General features: G+C 37.5%; 1 protein-coding gene across 6 annotated transcripts in view; it reads left to right on the top strand.

The window, feature by feature from the left end:
- The window catches only part of Arhgap26 (Rho GTPase activating protein 26), a 457,842-nt gene that overhangs the window by 373,129 nt on the left and 68,480 nt on the right, over nt 1–16,233 (top strand). For all 6 annotated transcript variants that reach the window (XM_090331301.1, XM_090331302.1, XM_090331305.1 and 3 more), the window contains exon 20: nt 8,179–8,329. In XM_090331301.1, coding sequence (XP_090187427.1) covers nt 8,179–8,329 — 151 coding nt within the window. The remainder of the gene's footprint in view (nt 1–8,178; nt 8,330–16,233) is intronic.

Here is a 16,233-nt window from a genome sequence, read left to right as displayed (position 1 = left end):
AAATTCTTTTAAAAAAAAAAAAACAAAGAAAAGGAAGAAACAGTGACTTGACCACGAAAAAATAAATAAATAAATAAAAATAAAAGCCAGAAGTGGAACTATGGCTCAAGTCCAGAGTTCAAGGCCAAGGACCAGCCAAAAAATAAAACTGAAAATAAAAATAAAAAATAATGGGTGTGTAGAAAGCTAATAGAAGAAATGTTACAGATAGACCATTGAATGGAAAATTTATGTGTTTGTGAGTGAGTGTGCACTTGTTTGTACATCTGAACCAGTGCACATTTGTACATCAAAACAAATCTGTTATGGAGTCAGGAGGATGGGATTCCGTCCCACCAGAGTCTACCACACAGAGACAGTCTCATATAGAAAGATAAATTTATTGGGGAAGTAGATGGTGAACTGACTGGCCAGGGACACAGTGCAGACTCAGGAGCTGACACTGTGACCCCAGGCAAAACCCATGTGGTAGAGCCTGGCCACACACAGGTAGCCAATGGGATAGTTACATATATAGAGGGACCACAGCCAGCTCCAGCCACAGGCAGGTAACCAATAGAGTTACAGCCCAGTGTTTGAATTTACCTATCACCTTAGTTGGAGTTGGCAGGCAAATTGGGCTGGTCTCCACACAAAGCAGTCTCCCCCCCCCCCCCCGCACCCCCCTCCAAGCGGATATCCCTCCTGGGGGGGGGTGGGATAAGGTCAAGGTTGCCCCTCCCTAGAAGGGCAAAGGTGGCTGGGCTGCTTTACCAATGTTGACCTTTCCACAGTGGGGTAGGGACCTCGTAGGCATTTGGGATGGCACCAGTCCCTGCTCCCCTTAACAAAATCTAGCTGCCTTTTGCTGGTATTCACCTGTAATATTAGTAATTTAGGAGGCTGAGACATGATGATTGTAGTTTGAAGCCAGCCCTAGCAAGAAGGTCCATGAGACTCTTATCTCCAGTTAACTACCAGAAAATCCAGAGGTGAGGCTGTGGTTCAAGTGATAGAGCACTGGGGCCTTGAATGAAAAGCTAAAGTACAGGACCTAGTCCCTGAGTTCAAGTCCTCATAACACACACACACACAGCTAGAGGGATGCTTATACAATGTATCTGTATAGACATATGATTTTCTTTACTTCCTAAATTGAAGAGAAATGGATGATTACCACATATTGATTTAAGTTATTAAAAACAAATTCCCTGATTGTACCTTCTATTTACTCTCTCAAGTCCCTTTTAAATGAGTCATGGTATAAAAATAAGTAAATTCTTCTTTCCAGTGAGCAGCAGAGTAAGTAGTATGCTGTGAACTCCCTCAGATACCAGGCAATCATAGGTTGAAGGACAGCAGTTCTACTCAAAAATCCCTTTTCAGGTAGGAAAGGGGCCTAAGTTGGGAACAGCAGTGTCCATTTAGCTTTGACCATTCAATGCCTTTTCAACCATTAATTAGAGGCTCTGTGGGGGATTTTGTTTTGTTCTGTCTCCATTTGAAATGGTGAAGTTGCAGGGCAGGCTCCCACTGTGCCTCTAGCATGTCTTTGAATCAGTTCAACCCAACACCATCCACAATGCCTTCACCATTCCACTATAAGATTCAGTTGTAGAAACATTATTTCCCTTTGCAAAAGTGAAAGGTTATGATCACCACAGGGAAAAACCACATATTCCTCAGTCTACACAGGGCCCAAACGAGAAGCTATTTGAGCTATTTGATGAAGATAATATGCCAAAAATTGGTATTGTGTATTTGATCAATACAATAGACCAGCCATACTTTTTATGCATCCACCCATTGTTGAGTTCATCACAGTCCTAGCCACCACTTTTTTTTTTTTTTTTTTTTTTGTGCCAGTCCTAGGCTTAAGCTCAGGGCCTGTGCACTGTCCTTGGACTTTCTCAAGGTAGAGCTCTATCACTTGAGCCTCAGCACCACTTCCAGCTTTTTATATATATATATATGGTACCAAGGAATTGAACCCTGGTCTTTGTGCATGCTAGGCAAGCACTCCACCACTAGGCCAACCTCTAGGCCCTCTAGCCACCACTTTTTAAAGACAATGTTACCCAGATTCTTTTTATATGCACCAGCATACCACCCAAACTGCTTTTTTGAAGATTACTTTTTCTTAGCAACTGAGAATTGAGTCAGCATGAAATTAAACCTCTTCTGATTTTACTGTGGTTGGGCATACCACTATTATCAGAAGCAAAAAGTATAGGAGAAGAAAAAAAATGCTGCAGAAAATCTGATTCCAAGTTTCTTGTGTACTTGGGTGTTTCCCAGAGATGGTAAGCTCAGAAACTGCTGTGCACTAATCATTTTTTATTGCAACATTCATTAAGCTGCCATGCTGTTATCATCCTATCTTGTCAAGATGATGCATTACAGACTTCATTGCAAAACTTTAACAAGCACAAGAAAGTACACCTCTCTTCCAACCACAGCACTGGAAAGCCTGTAGATTTTCAACTTGTGTGTGTGTGTGTGTGTGTAAAGCCCTAAGTCCCTGTAAAACTTCCATCTATCTGGTAACTCCCTTTTCTTCTTGTTTGATTGCTGTATGAGTTCCCCTCCTATCTTTTGGACTCTGGGAGTAGCCGAGAACAGTTCCCATTTCCTTTCTGTTTGACTTCTAGTCTTGAGCATCATAGAATGATGACATATTAGCCTGAATTCTAACAAGACTTCTATATAGGATGAAACTCTTCTAAAGTGATTTTGGGGGCCTGAGTTTTGTGTTTATCCACCAGTTTTGTGTATTCAATGAGCTAGACATGTTCAAGCCTGCCAAGAAGTGTGAATTTGGCCTGGCTCTGTGTGTGCTTTCCTGCTCTCGCCTGTAGGTTCTGTGATAAACCACAATCCTGCCTTTCTTATGTGATAGGTTGCCATTAGAGTGAGTTGTAGTCACTTAGTAAATGTGGAAAGTGAAGTAGCTGAGCTCTCAGATTTCCATGGCAACCCCCAGAACAAGTATAATATTACCAAAATTATTCTGTGGCCTTCCTTTTTTTAGTTGCAGTGATTTGGTTGCAAATATAACCTTTTTTTCATTTCTGATTTGTACAAAAAATGTTTTTAAACCCACAAAAAAATGCTGCTCGTCATCAGTACTTTGGTATCAAAGACATTAATGATCCTTCCTGAAACACCTGCAGAATTCAGACTACCTCTTTCTGTTCCAACAGAGTAATTTAAAATAACAAATATTTTCATCCATTCCAGCCAAACTTATCCATTCAGTATTCTACATTTCATAGGATATGTATTGAATATTTTTATGTATTTACTAAGCTATTTTTTTATTGTAACATATAGAGGGGTTACAATTGTATTCTCCAGATAATAGGTAGATTACTTCTCACACATTGATACCCATTCTCATGTTTTTGTCCCTATTTTCCTCCATCCACCCCCTCCCAATCATCTTGTTTCCCCCCTTCCCTTTTCTATTTCAAATAAACAAATAAACATATATACAATATGCCAGGTATCAAAGTCAGATACAGTAACAATATTAGATTAACCATAGGGCAACAAAAGAGAAGAGAAATAACAGTACATTAAGAACAGCAATCACAAAAGACAAAGCTCTTGTTTCCATCATAGGATGTGTATTGAATCTTATGACTGTATTCTCGTCCTTCCTCTCTTCATTTATCTATCCCAAGAATAGGTTTCATTATATACTATTTTCTTTTACTTATTATAACTATTTACAGAGCTATGGTATACATGATCATGGAATAGATACAAGGAAAGTATGGCAAACGCAGGCCTCACAGTTCCCTTCAGTTATGCTGTGTGGCCAGACAGCATGGGCCTGTTCTTTCACAGTTTGCATCCTTAAGGATCATGTCTACATCTCATTTTCCAGTCCTTTAAGATATTTGTGAATAGAAGCACACAGCTTATGCAATCCTGAGTATGTTTATGATGGTGGGATTTGTCCCTGTTTTCTCTGACTAATACAAAGCGATATTCTTATTGACATATATCCTGGGAGAAGTCAAATATTCTGATTCCAACCTGTCTAAACTTGCAATTCTGAGTTTAGACATTCTTTTTCTTTTTTGTCATTTATCATCAGTTTTATTTGACTCCTAACTGGTTGTTGTTTCTCTTTTGAAGTCCACTAGCCTATAATTTCTTTTTCCACCAGCAGTAGAATTGCCATCGGTCCCTGTGTACCTTCTGCTGAGCATGCCAGAGCTGACCTGAATCATCAGTGACTCAAGAAGTGCAGTTTCTGTGATGTGAAGCATTTGGTTCATTTTCAGTTAAAAGTACTCTAGACTGCCTAGTTTCATGTTTTTTCTCTCAAGAGCAAGTACTCATTTGCTCATAGAACAACAACAAAAAAAATCCTCTGTTTAGAATGGCATCATTGAATCATTTTTTTTCTTTATTTCTTAATTTATTCCAAATGCTTTAGAATTTGTCTTGGTATACTTTGCCATAACTGGTGAAACATTTGATTTGCTTTTGACTTTTCTCTCCGCCCCTTCTCTGGAATGTTCTTTACCTCCCTACTCATCCTCAGTCAAGACTGTCAACATTTCAGCTTCCTTCTTCCACCTAGATGTTTTCAGATTCATTATCTATGATTTCAGATAATGACACTTATCTCAACAAAGCTAAGTTGCCTTGCAATAAAGATCTGGATTTCTTTCTCATGTGTCATCCCAACAAGAGATACTAGTTAGGAATCTAGGATGCACATGTGAGGACCTTTCACTGTAAAACCCTCAAGTCCTATGATACATTTTTTGTGCGTTCGTTTTCTTATTGGACAAATAATTAATGACCTTCTTTGATCTTTTGCTATTATTGCTGTGTTGTCATGTTATAGGTCATGCAGCAGTGAAAGATCTTACGTATATACATACATGTATTGAACTAAAAGCTCAAAATATAATTTTTTTAAAAGATTTATAATATCCTCGAGGAAATGAAGTATTAGAAATGTTCAAGGTTAGTTTGGGTGTAGCCATCTGTTTGATTTTGTTGGCGTTTTCCTCTTTTTCTAGTATTTCTTCCCATCCCTTTCCCCCACAAAATCTCTGTTCCATTTGCTCCAGATTTTCCTTGTTAACTCTTGAAAAAACCCAATCTGTAATACTGTAGCAATAACCTTTTCTTTAATTTAAACCATTCAAACGCCTGTGAAAAAACATTTAACATCTGTAAATGGCTCAAGTGGTAGAACACTTGGGCTTAAGAGCTCAGGGCCAGTACCCAGGTCCACAGTTCAAGCCCCAGGACTGACAAAAAGAAAAAGAAAAACAACAACAACAACAACATGTAGACAAATAAACATGTGCAAGCTGGTAACCCAATTTTATGTCTTAAATACCAAGATATCAGTGTCAGAATCTGCTGTCTGGAAATCACATATGGTGTTCAATAAACATATACTATATAAATAGAATTAAGATTTCCTTTAAGATACTCCTTTTATTCTAATGGTAAATAGAAAAGAGAAAATGTCCTGATCACTTTTTTTTTTTTTTTTTTTTTTTGCCAGTCCTGGGCTTGAGCTCAGGGCCTGAGCACTGTCCTTGGACTTTCTCAAGGCTAACACTCTACCAATTGAGCCTCAGCACCACTTCTGGTTCGGAATCGAACCCGGGTCTTCGTGCATGCTAGGCAAGCACTCTACCACTAGGTCAAACTCCTGGCCCTTGCCCTGGTCACTTTTTAAAAAGACAATATATGTTTTGGCAATGCATTATTTTTGGTTAATAGGATCATAACTCTCTTATGGACAAGTAATACAATCACAGGAGATATATATGATTTTATAGTATTCTCATGTTTCCTACAAATTGGGACACTTGTGCCACACGTATATAGCCTCAAGCTTTTGAAATTAAAAATTATTAAAACCATCCACCTCATCTCCCATACAAGGCAGGCAAAAGCCAAAGAAATGTGGTCTTTACCCCTACTCTTTCTGTGCTGATGTCTTCACAGTCTTGAAAGAATCTTGATATGAGTATTTTGTGCAAGGGGAAGTATTACTCAGATTGATGTATACTAACAGTAGCATATGAATTCTCTTAGCAGCCCTGTAATTGTATAATTTGAGCATTTTTTCTTTTTCTGGTGACAGCTTCCTGTTTGTACTTCTCTCAATATAACTCTTAGGTTTTCTCTTTCTTGGTGTTTGTTTCTACTTGAAAATTAAACTCTTGAATTGTAAGTAGTTCTAAATTTCAGTATTCATGTTAATAATCTACTTTCCTCCAATTAAATTATCTACTTTTTCTGTTTAGAGTTCATGAATCTCCTATTAGCCTTATGGATTTTTTTTAATTTTTCATTTATTTATTTTTTATTGGGGTTCATGTGGCTTGAACTCAGACTGGGTACTGTCCCTGAGCTCTTCAGTGGCTACTGCCCTACCCCTGGGCCTGGGTGTTGTCCCTGACCTCTTCACCTCCAGGCTACCTCCTTACCCTTGGGCTAAGCCCCACTTCCTGTTTTCTAGAGGTTAATTGCAAATAAAAGTCTCAGGTCCTCTTGTGCCCTGGCTGGCTTAGAGCCTTGATCCTCAGATCTCAGCCTTCTGAGTAGCTAGGATTACAGGCATGAGCCACTGTGGCCAGCCTTATGGATTTTTATAAGGACTATACTGGGGCTTTCTGCTTGACCATTAAGTATTTGCCTAACTGGACATAGTGGCAAATGTCTATAATCCTAGCATTTAGGAGTTGAGGCAGAAGTATCACAACTTTAAAATTGGGTTAGGTTACATACCAAGACCTTGTCTCAGAAAGCAAACAAAAATTTTAAAAGAAGAAAAACAATACCAAGATTAACTGTGTGTTTGTGTTTGTATATATACATATACAAATTGTGTAGGTGTGTGTGCATGCATGTGTGTAACAGGAATGGTAACAGTTTCATAAGCATAACTTGTTTTTACAGATGATCAATAGAGAGAAAAAAATACTTTTCATGATAATTGTTCTTTCACTACCTCTTAAAGAGACATGAGTTGTCTGAAAACTAACAAGTAATTCTAGCCTGCCTCTTAGGGCTATCATATAATCTGTAACTCACATTAAAAAAAAATTCCTTACAATTCACCCAAATTATTTCCTGAAAAGTGAAAATATTGCCAGAAACATCCATTGATTTCAGCACAATTTTTTCTGTACTGAATGAAATAAGAATGAGACTGATATTGTCTATATTATTTTATTACAGCAGTGGTGCCTGTGTCATTTAGCAACATAATCCACAAAATGTTCTCTTAATACATGATTCCAAGTTTTTAAAGATGAGAAGAAGCAGAAAGTTCATTTCTTTGAGCACTATTCCAAAGTTTACAAAACACATTCCTGCATATGATCCCACTTGATCCTTATGACAGCTCTGTGAACTGTGGAAGGAATTTTTTGCTCTCCCCATTTTAGAGATTTGTTAACCAAGAATCTGAGAACTAGTATAAATTATTTAGTTCACAAAGCTGAACAGAGATGGGTAATTGAAAAGAATTCAGTTTTTCTCTTTCCTGGCTTGGTAATGTTTTCTAGACATAATTGAATGTGACAGCTTGGAGTCACTTTTTTTGCTGGGCTCATTTGCTTGGATTCACTCACTTTGCTGCACATATTGCTGTGCAGGTTCTTATAGCTCTGCTTATGAAAGAATTAACTTTGAAGTTATCTATCAGATACATAGATCTAGTAAAACACAGAAGTCTGATGGTCAAGAATTTAGAGTAATTCAGTACTCAATAAAGTAGTAGCCAAATAACTACTCTGCTGAGATGCTGTATGAGAGGCAGGACATAGTCTGAGCAGTTAAGGCAATGTTAAAACAAAAGGTGAATGTCACAAAAGCCAAGAGGATCTGTGTGAAAGTCAGGAGTCTGCAGTGGCCACTAATCCAACTTGTGGAACAATAATAGGACTACTCTTAGGAAAAATTCTGGCTCACATTAAAGAGAAAAGGGTATACTTGTCAAGGTGAGGAAGGAATTTTTATCTATTTTATGTCACCTATTTCCTTTTGACCCTTCCCTACTCTTTATTCTGATCCTTTCCTATGTCATTTTTTTCTTAAAGCTTTAGCAACCTCCATCTAGTTTCATTATTTATAATTCTTGTATATGTAGGAATAGACCACCTTTGTGCAATAATATTAACATGAGACTGTGCCAAATTTTTTCAGAGGAACAAAGGAACAGTATCATCAACTCCAGCTTGGAATCTGTCTCATCAAATGCAAACAGCACCCTTAATTCCAGCAGCAGCTTACAGCCCAACATGAACTCCAGTGACCCTGACCTGGATGTGGTTAAACCCACACGACCCAACTCACTGTAAGTATGACACCCGCTTCCTGGCTACACAAGGGTCTCCATGGGCAATTCTGCTAGACTTGCTCTCTACCTCTACCTGACTTTGGGCCATTGTCCCAAAGACATGAGTTAAATCTCCCTAAATTTGGAGCTTGGCCATTTTGTTGTGGATATTGTTTTAAGCATCATCATCTCTAATGGGAGTCACTATGCTAAACATACTGCTTCTTGGCCTGGGTAGTCTTTGATTTACTGTGCTGTTAAAGATGGCTTTGGTGATGGCTATTGCCTGTGCTGGCTGCTGGGCATGAAAAGCAATTTTGTGTAGCTTTACCAACATACAAGGACTACAGTAACTCAGTAGATCAGTATCCAAGTCTGCTTTTATGCAATCATGTTGTCTCAGTTTCTCTTTCTGTAAGTTGAGAATATTCAACACTACTTCTACTTTACTTCCATAAAGAAAACCTTCCGGTAAACTTCCACTGTCTTCCATCCTCAAACCTCCACATGACTGTAATCTCTCACCAGAGATTATAAAGAGAAGAACACATTTTGTTTTATTTTAGGCCTTGAATATCCATAGCCAAAACAGGCAGTTTTGGGGACTAATTGTCCAATCCCCCACAGAAACAATTCAGCTATGGCCAAAAAGTTGTCCCTTGTGGCTTAATACCACATTGTTTAGCATGCTTCTTTTGACCACTCTATAAATCTTGTCAACTAGCGCCTTTGCAGAAGGAATGTGAGGCTATGACCAGAGCAGCTGGACTCTCAGCTGTAGAAGGAAGAATCAGGACAAAATATTTGCTTCTTCCTTCCTCTAGTAAAAGTAGCTGAGGCTCCTCTGCACATTGACTGCAGGCAATTGCTCACTAGGTGAGACTAGCTTGCTGGTAAGATACCAAGAAGTCAGTGACATCCTGACCCTTTGTATGCCATAATTGGCATGGTTCCTTCTCTTTCAGATATTTACAGATCCATAAAGTGGACCTAATAATTTTTGTTTTATAGGTAATTAAGGAATAGAATATTAGATAATGTGGGAAGGAAATGTGACTCCTAAATTAAGCACACCAGTGAGACCCAATTTAAACCATACCAAACATTTCTGACTCATTGTTTGATACATTGCATTTTTATACTAAAGAGTATATCAGTACTTCAAGGACTTAGAACAATTGAATTTGTCCAGTTTATGTGCACTGAGTATCTTCTCATTCTCTGTGTTTGAATTTGTTTGTAGAGCCTTCTGACCTTACTAGCTGCTTTCTTAGGCTGTCCTATACATGCTTTCATAGCGTTTAAAGAGATTCTATTTTCTTCCTTTTTTCCTGTCTCTCTTCAGTGTGGTTTGAATCTCTGTTCCTAGCAGTTATAGTTATTTCTTGCTCAGCATGAACAAAGTTGAACTTCTAGCCTAGGTTGCTTAACTCCCCCTGATTTTAGCCAACCAATCCAACTAGTGGTCTTTAATCTTTGTTTTCAATGGCTGGTACCTTGAAACCCTGAGTCACCACTGAGTACAGAGTGTACCAAGAGGTTGTTTAGGCAGCTAAGTAAAAGGAGGATATATCTTTAAAACAAGTCATAGAAGAGTATCTTAAGATTCTTTAAGGTATCATATGTACATATGATTTATGTTTCTAACATACGAGATTATTCTATGCATGTTATACTATCTTGCATGGTGCAGACTGTGTGTGTGTGTGTGTGTGTGTGTGTGTGTGTGTGTGTGTGTGTGTGTGTGTGTTGGGGTGCGAGGGGGGAGGAATTCCCCAGGGATAAGAGGATAATTCAGGAATAGTTCTACTTTTTTGTCTTTAGAGGATAATTAGGGGTAGGCAAGGGTGTAGGTGTGTTTTACAAGACTGCTTCCTGAAGCTGAGCAAATCTCTGACAGATACATGTGGGTCTTGAAGTCAGGGAGGGCTGATCCTAAAGTAAGAGCGATGCCATTGACAACACCTTGCCAGCATTTTCCCTCATTCCTGAATGAGCACCATGCCATTTTCCCTACTCCCTCTGAAGACAGGTTCATCAGCCATTGTTCAAACTGAAGGTCTGTTTCTGGGTTCCTGTGCCCTGGCATTTTCGGCCTAGGAATTGTCTGGATTGACCATGAATTAGACAGTCCTGCCCAAATAACTTCTCTGAGTAAATTAATCATGAGAAATTGGCCATCACACTTTGCTATGGTGATTGGGGTTCATCACAACAAAGCAAAAGCTCAGTTTTATATCATTCTCTCCATCCTGTTCAGTTTGAAGTGTACAGAAGTCCTTGGATGGAAACAGTTGATGTACAAGGAAACCAAAAGCAAAGGCTAGAGATGCTGAGTTTCCATTTGCTTCACTATGCATTAGGCATAAGGTATTTAACTAGGCACTGTTTTTCATAGTAAATTATTAGCATGGCCTTGCAGAGAGTTGTAATGAAAGAAATAGGCTTGTTACTTGTGATGCTTTGGCAATTCTGATAATATATTATTATATATTATAATATATATTATTGGTTAGTCTTCCCTTATTCCCCAAGGAGATCAGTGCCCTCTTGTTGAGGATAAAGCTACATAAGGCATCCAAATTGGAGTTGCTGGCATTCTGCCTTTGCCAAGGCAAAGCTGCTATGTTTAACTTTACAGAGAGGTCTTCAACTGTATATCTGGAGTAGCCACTTCTCCTGAAGTTCAAAGGACAGTTGTAAACCAAGACCAAAGTCCACTTAGTCTGAAATTATGTAATTCTGATAAATTAGACAAAGAATTCTTGTCTTCCCTGAGTTTACAGTCTGGCTAAATAGAATTTACAGCTTATAGGTGTGTTCAGAATTTGATAAAACTGAATATCAGTTCTTACATGAACCAGATCAGAGCAGTGGGAAAGGTAAAGTAGCTGAAATGTAAAGTAGGCATTAGATAAGATACACATGGGCAGGCAAAATGCATTTCAGATAAGGGGACAAAGGAGTAGATGTCCAAAATATAGCTTATGGAAATGAGTGTTAAAAGAGAAGAATGGAGTTTGTCTCTTACTATTATCAGTATGAGGAGAGAATTAGAAAGGAAAAAATGAAGGAAGAGAAAGGTGGTAGGAAAGAGGGAGAGAGGAAGGAAGGAAACTCAAATGTTGGTTCACATTTAAAATCAAGACTTCATATAAAATTAAAATTATATTGTTGGATGTTCACATGTAAAAAGTGTATCTGCATGCATACTTTAAGCATTTTACCAAAATTAATTCCAAATGGATCACAGGTATAAATGTAAAATGAAAAATCGATAAAACTTCTAAAAGATAACACAGGAGACCAACTAAATGGTTTGGTTGTGACATTGCTTTTAAACACAAAGCCCACAGCATGATGTATGCAAAAATATTGAAGAAGATGGTATATTTAATTTTGTCAACTTGATTAGAACGAAAAGCACCTACAAGAGTAGGAAAGCACAGTGCGAGGGGTGTCTAGGGTATTTCCAGAAAGGGTTCACTAGCGGGAAATACACAACTGATTGTGGATGGTACTATCCTACAGGCTAGGGACTTTGATGGAATACATGGGGGAGGAGTGGGCCCACCAGGAGAGGGCCGGCCTCCTTGTGGAGGTTAGCAGCCTCCTCCACAAGTTTCCACTGCTATGATAGTTACTTCAACCCAGGCCCGAGTAACGGAAATAGCCCACCGTGGACTTACTCCTGTGAAAATTTGAGGCAAAATAAGTGCTTTTCCCTGTTAACTTTATTCTGTGTAGTATTTTGTCACAATGATGAACTCTCACTACCACAAAGGATTTCATTTAAACTAAAATTGTCTGCCCTATAATAGTGTTAAGATAATGATAAGATGAAGCACAGATGAGGAAAAAAAAATTGTAAAACATACAAGGGATCAATCAGTATTTTAGATGTATAAACACATTTGTTAGGACTCAACAATATATAAACAAAATAATTATACAGGGGGTGAATTATGATCAAAATACATTAATTTATATTTGAAAATATAAATGATACCTCTTCATATAATTAATACATGTTAATAAAAGCACAATTAAAATATGGACAAGAAATCCAAACAGATACTTCACCAAAGATATCCAAGTAGCAAAAGTAAGCATATGAAAAAATGCTTTACATCATCTGCCACAAAGAAAAACATTGAAATAAGAGATACCATTTCACATCTACTAGATTACCCCAAAACTCAGAATACTGACAGCACTAGATATTGGTGAAGATATAGAGCTGCTGGTGGAATGCAAAGGGATACAGCACTTAGAAAACAACATCTTTGCCATTTAAAAATAACAAAAAAATATGATTCTCCGGTAATATTCTTGAGTTTTCCATGAGATGTTCACTATTTTATTATTTTTGATAACTTCTGAAAAGTTGTGTTCAAATCCATGAAATTTCAAGTGGAAGATGCAATACTATCTTAAATAAACTTTGACAGCCCCTAAAAAAAAAAAAAAAAGAAAACAACATCTTAAATCTTAACCTCTTAAATACAGATTTACCATATGATCTAGCATTTGTACTGTTTAGTTTTTACTCAGAACATATCCACAGACAAATATCCACATGAATGTTTTGTAACACTCATATGTGTAATTGCCAAAACTTGAAAACAGTTAAGAGTGGGTAAAACTGGGATATCCCCAATAATTATTAAGCAATAAAAAATACAAGTTTTTTTACGGGAGGAATTTCAATACCAAACTTTAGACTCTATTACAGAGCTATAGTAACTAAAACAGCTTAGTACTGTCACAAGAACAGGCCTGAGGACGAATGGAATAGAACTGAAGACCGAGAAATCAACCCATAGACCTATGGAAACCTTATCTTTGATAAGGGAGCTAAAAAAATAGAATGGAAAAAAGACAGTCTCTTCAACAAGTGGTGCTGGCAGAACTGGTTAAGCACCTGCAGAAAACTAAAGTTGGACCCTTCTATGTCACCCTGCACCAGGATTAATTCCAAAGAGATCAAAGACCTCTAGGTAAAAGCAGATACCCTAAGAACTTTACAAGAAGGAATAGGAGATACACTAGGCCTCCTTGGCACAGGCTGAAGCTTTCTAAATAAAGACCCAGAAACACAACAAATTAAAGAAAGTTTGAACAAATGGTACTGTATTAAATTGCAGAGCTTCTGTATGGCAAAGAACATAGGCTAGCCAGTTAAATAAAAAGCCTACAGAGTGGGAGAAGATCTTCACTAACCATATAACAAGCAAATGCCTCATATCTAAAATATATCTACAACTAAAAATAATTGAATCTCTCCAAAACAAATCATCAAAGTAACAACCATCCCATTAAAAGATGGGCCAAAGACTTAAGAGAGGCTTCTCTGAAGAAGAAATAAGAATGGCCTATAAACATAGGAAGAAATGCTCTACATCTCTGGCCATAAAAGAAATGCAAATCAAAACAACTCTGTGATTCCACCTCACTCCAGTTAAAATGGCCATGATCAAGAAATCCAATAACAACAGATGCTGGCAGAGATGTGGCCAGAAGGGATCACTACTACACTGTTGGTGGGAGTGTAAACTCGTTCAACCACTATGGAAAACAGTATGGCATTTCCTCAAAGACTAAACATAGATCTCTCCTATGATCCAACAAATCCAGTACTTGGCATGTACCCAATGATCCAGAAACAAGGATATACTAAAGCCACTAGCACAGTGATATTCATTGTAGCACTATTTACCATAGCAAAGATATAGAACCAACCCAGATGCCCCTCAGTAGATGATCAGATCAAGAAAATGTGGTACTTATACACAATGGAATTCTATGCTGCCATCAGAAAGAATGACATCGCCCCTTTTGTAAGGAAATGGAAAGACTTGGAAAAAATTATTTTATATGAAGTAAGCCAGACTCAAAGGAACATAGGCTCCTTGGGCTCTCCTAGCAGAGATTTACAATACAACAAAATCTAGAGACATTAGGCCAAATAATACAACACTAAATGTAAGGAACTCCAGGATAAGGAAACAAAAGCATATAATGAGTGACTGGTGTCCTTAATGTACTATATTATCTCTCATCTCTTTTGCTGTCCCTTGGTTATCTCATATTGTTACAGTATTTCACTTTGTTATCTGATATATTGGATATATGCATATTTGGTTATTTGAAATTGGATAGGGAAGGGGGGAAAACAAGATGAGCGGTGGGGATGGGGGGGAGGGAAATGGGGACCAAGACATGAGAAAGGGTATCAATGTATGTGAAGTAATGCGCCTTCTATCTGGCGAATATAATGTAACCCTTCTATTAATTACAATAAAAATATATGAAAAAAAAAGATCTAGAAGTTTGAGGCTGGTAAGAAACATATCTTACTGACACAAATGAACAGTGGTTTTGAGAGAAAAATGTCTTAGAAAACAGTCTTCCAAGAAAATGGACTCCAAAAGCAGATAGGAATGACTATATTCATTTCTGATAAGTAAATTTCAAATAAAAACAAGTAAGAAGATAAAAAAATAATTAGTACAAACCTAGGACTGTCTTAGCAGAGGATTATAATAGCTCAAACCCCAGATACATAATGCCATATAGGATGAAGCCAAATTAATGGACCTCCAAGACAGGGAAACAAGAGCTTAATTATGAGTGACTATTGTTCTTAATGTACTTTTTTTTCTCTCTCTCTCTTTTGTTGCCCTTTGGGTAATCTCATATCGTTACAGTATCTGACTTTGTTACCTGGTATATTATATATATATATATATATGTTTATTTGTTTATTTGAAATAGGAGGGGGAAAATGAGGGGAAGGCGTGGGAGGAGGGAAATGGGGACAAAAACAGGAGAAGGGGTATCAATGTGTAAGAAGTAATGCACCTTCTATCTGGCGAATATAACTGTAACCCCTCTATACGTTAAAATAAAAAAAAATAACGAGCTTTCAAGCTACTGAAAAGTCATGGCAGAATCTTAAGTGTATATTTAGTAATCAATGTAGTCTAAAAAGTCAATATCATGTAATCCCACATGATGCAAAACTATCAAGTTCATAAAATAATCAGTGGTTGTCAGGGATGAATATTTAGGGTCAGGGCATTTTAGGGTACTGAAATGATTCTATTTGATACTGTAGTAGTATATACCATGAATGTGATGCAGTATTTTCAAAACCAGTTAAAACTCAAAGAACAAAAAGTGAATTCTATTATAAACTACAATCATTATCCAAGGATAATGTATCCATATTGAATCATCAGTTATAATAAACCATACAAATGTAAGATGTTATGAATTAGGAGAGGAGGTATATGGAAACTTCATTTACATAATGTATCTGCAAAGCTAAAACTTATCCTAAAATAGAGTCTATTAATGTATTTTTCAATCTGGACTTTCAATATCTTTTTATAAAGTTAAGGATTTGGCTACATGAACCCCATATGTTATTTACTTGATATATGATTCTATTCAGCCTCTACCATCATGTCCTGTTTCACTTTGTTCAACTTTTCTACTCTAGGCCCATTGAAGATTAAATATGGTTTAAAATCCTTACTGACCTCCACTTGAATCTAGGTTAGCTTTCGCTCTTGGACATAATTTGATTAGTAGAATATGGTAGAATTGACAGCATATAATTTCCAAGCGCTGGCCACAGCACCTTGCAGCTTCTTCTCTTGCAATTCTGTCTCCATTTACAGAAACCCAGCGTAGTCTCCTTGAGTATGAAAGGCTATTGGAAAGAAAGGCCAAGGTGTCCTAGTGAAGCCCTACACCCTAACCTCAAATATTGAATGCAGACCCATGATTTAATCCAGACAAATTCTGGTAATATAAACCCCCAAATTCGGGTAATATATTATGGTTGTTTCCCCTCCTTCCAACAAGTTGCCATGGTGCCAACTCATTTTCTGGATGTTAGTGATTGTTAAGGC

Source organism: Megascapheus bottae, chromosome 4 (assembly GCF_031878675.1).
Source record: "Megascapheus bottae isolate mThoBot1 chromosome 4, mThoBot2.hap1, whole genome shotgun sequence".
NCBI classification, from domain to species: Eukaryota; Metazoa; Chordata; class Mammalia; order Rodentia; family Geomyidae; genus Megascapheus; species Megascapheus bottae.
Note: the sequence above shows the minus strand (reverse complement) of the source record. Positions and strands in the feature narration are given on the sequence as shown.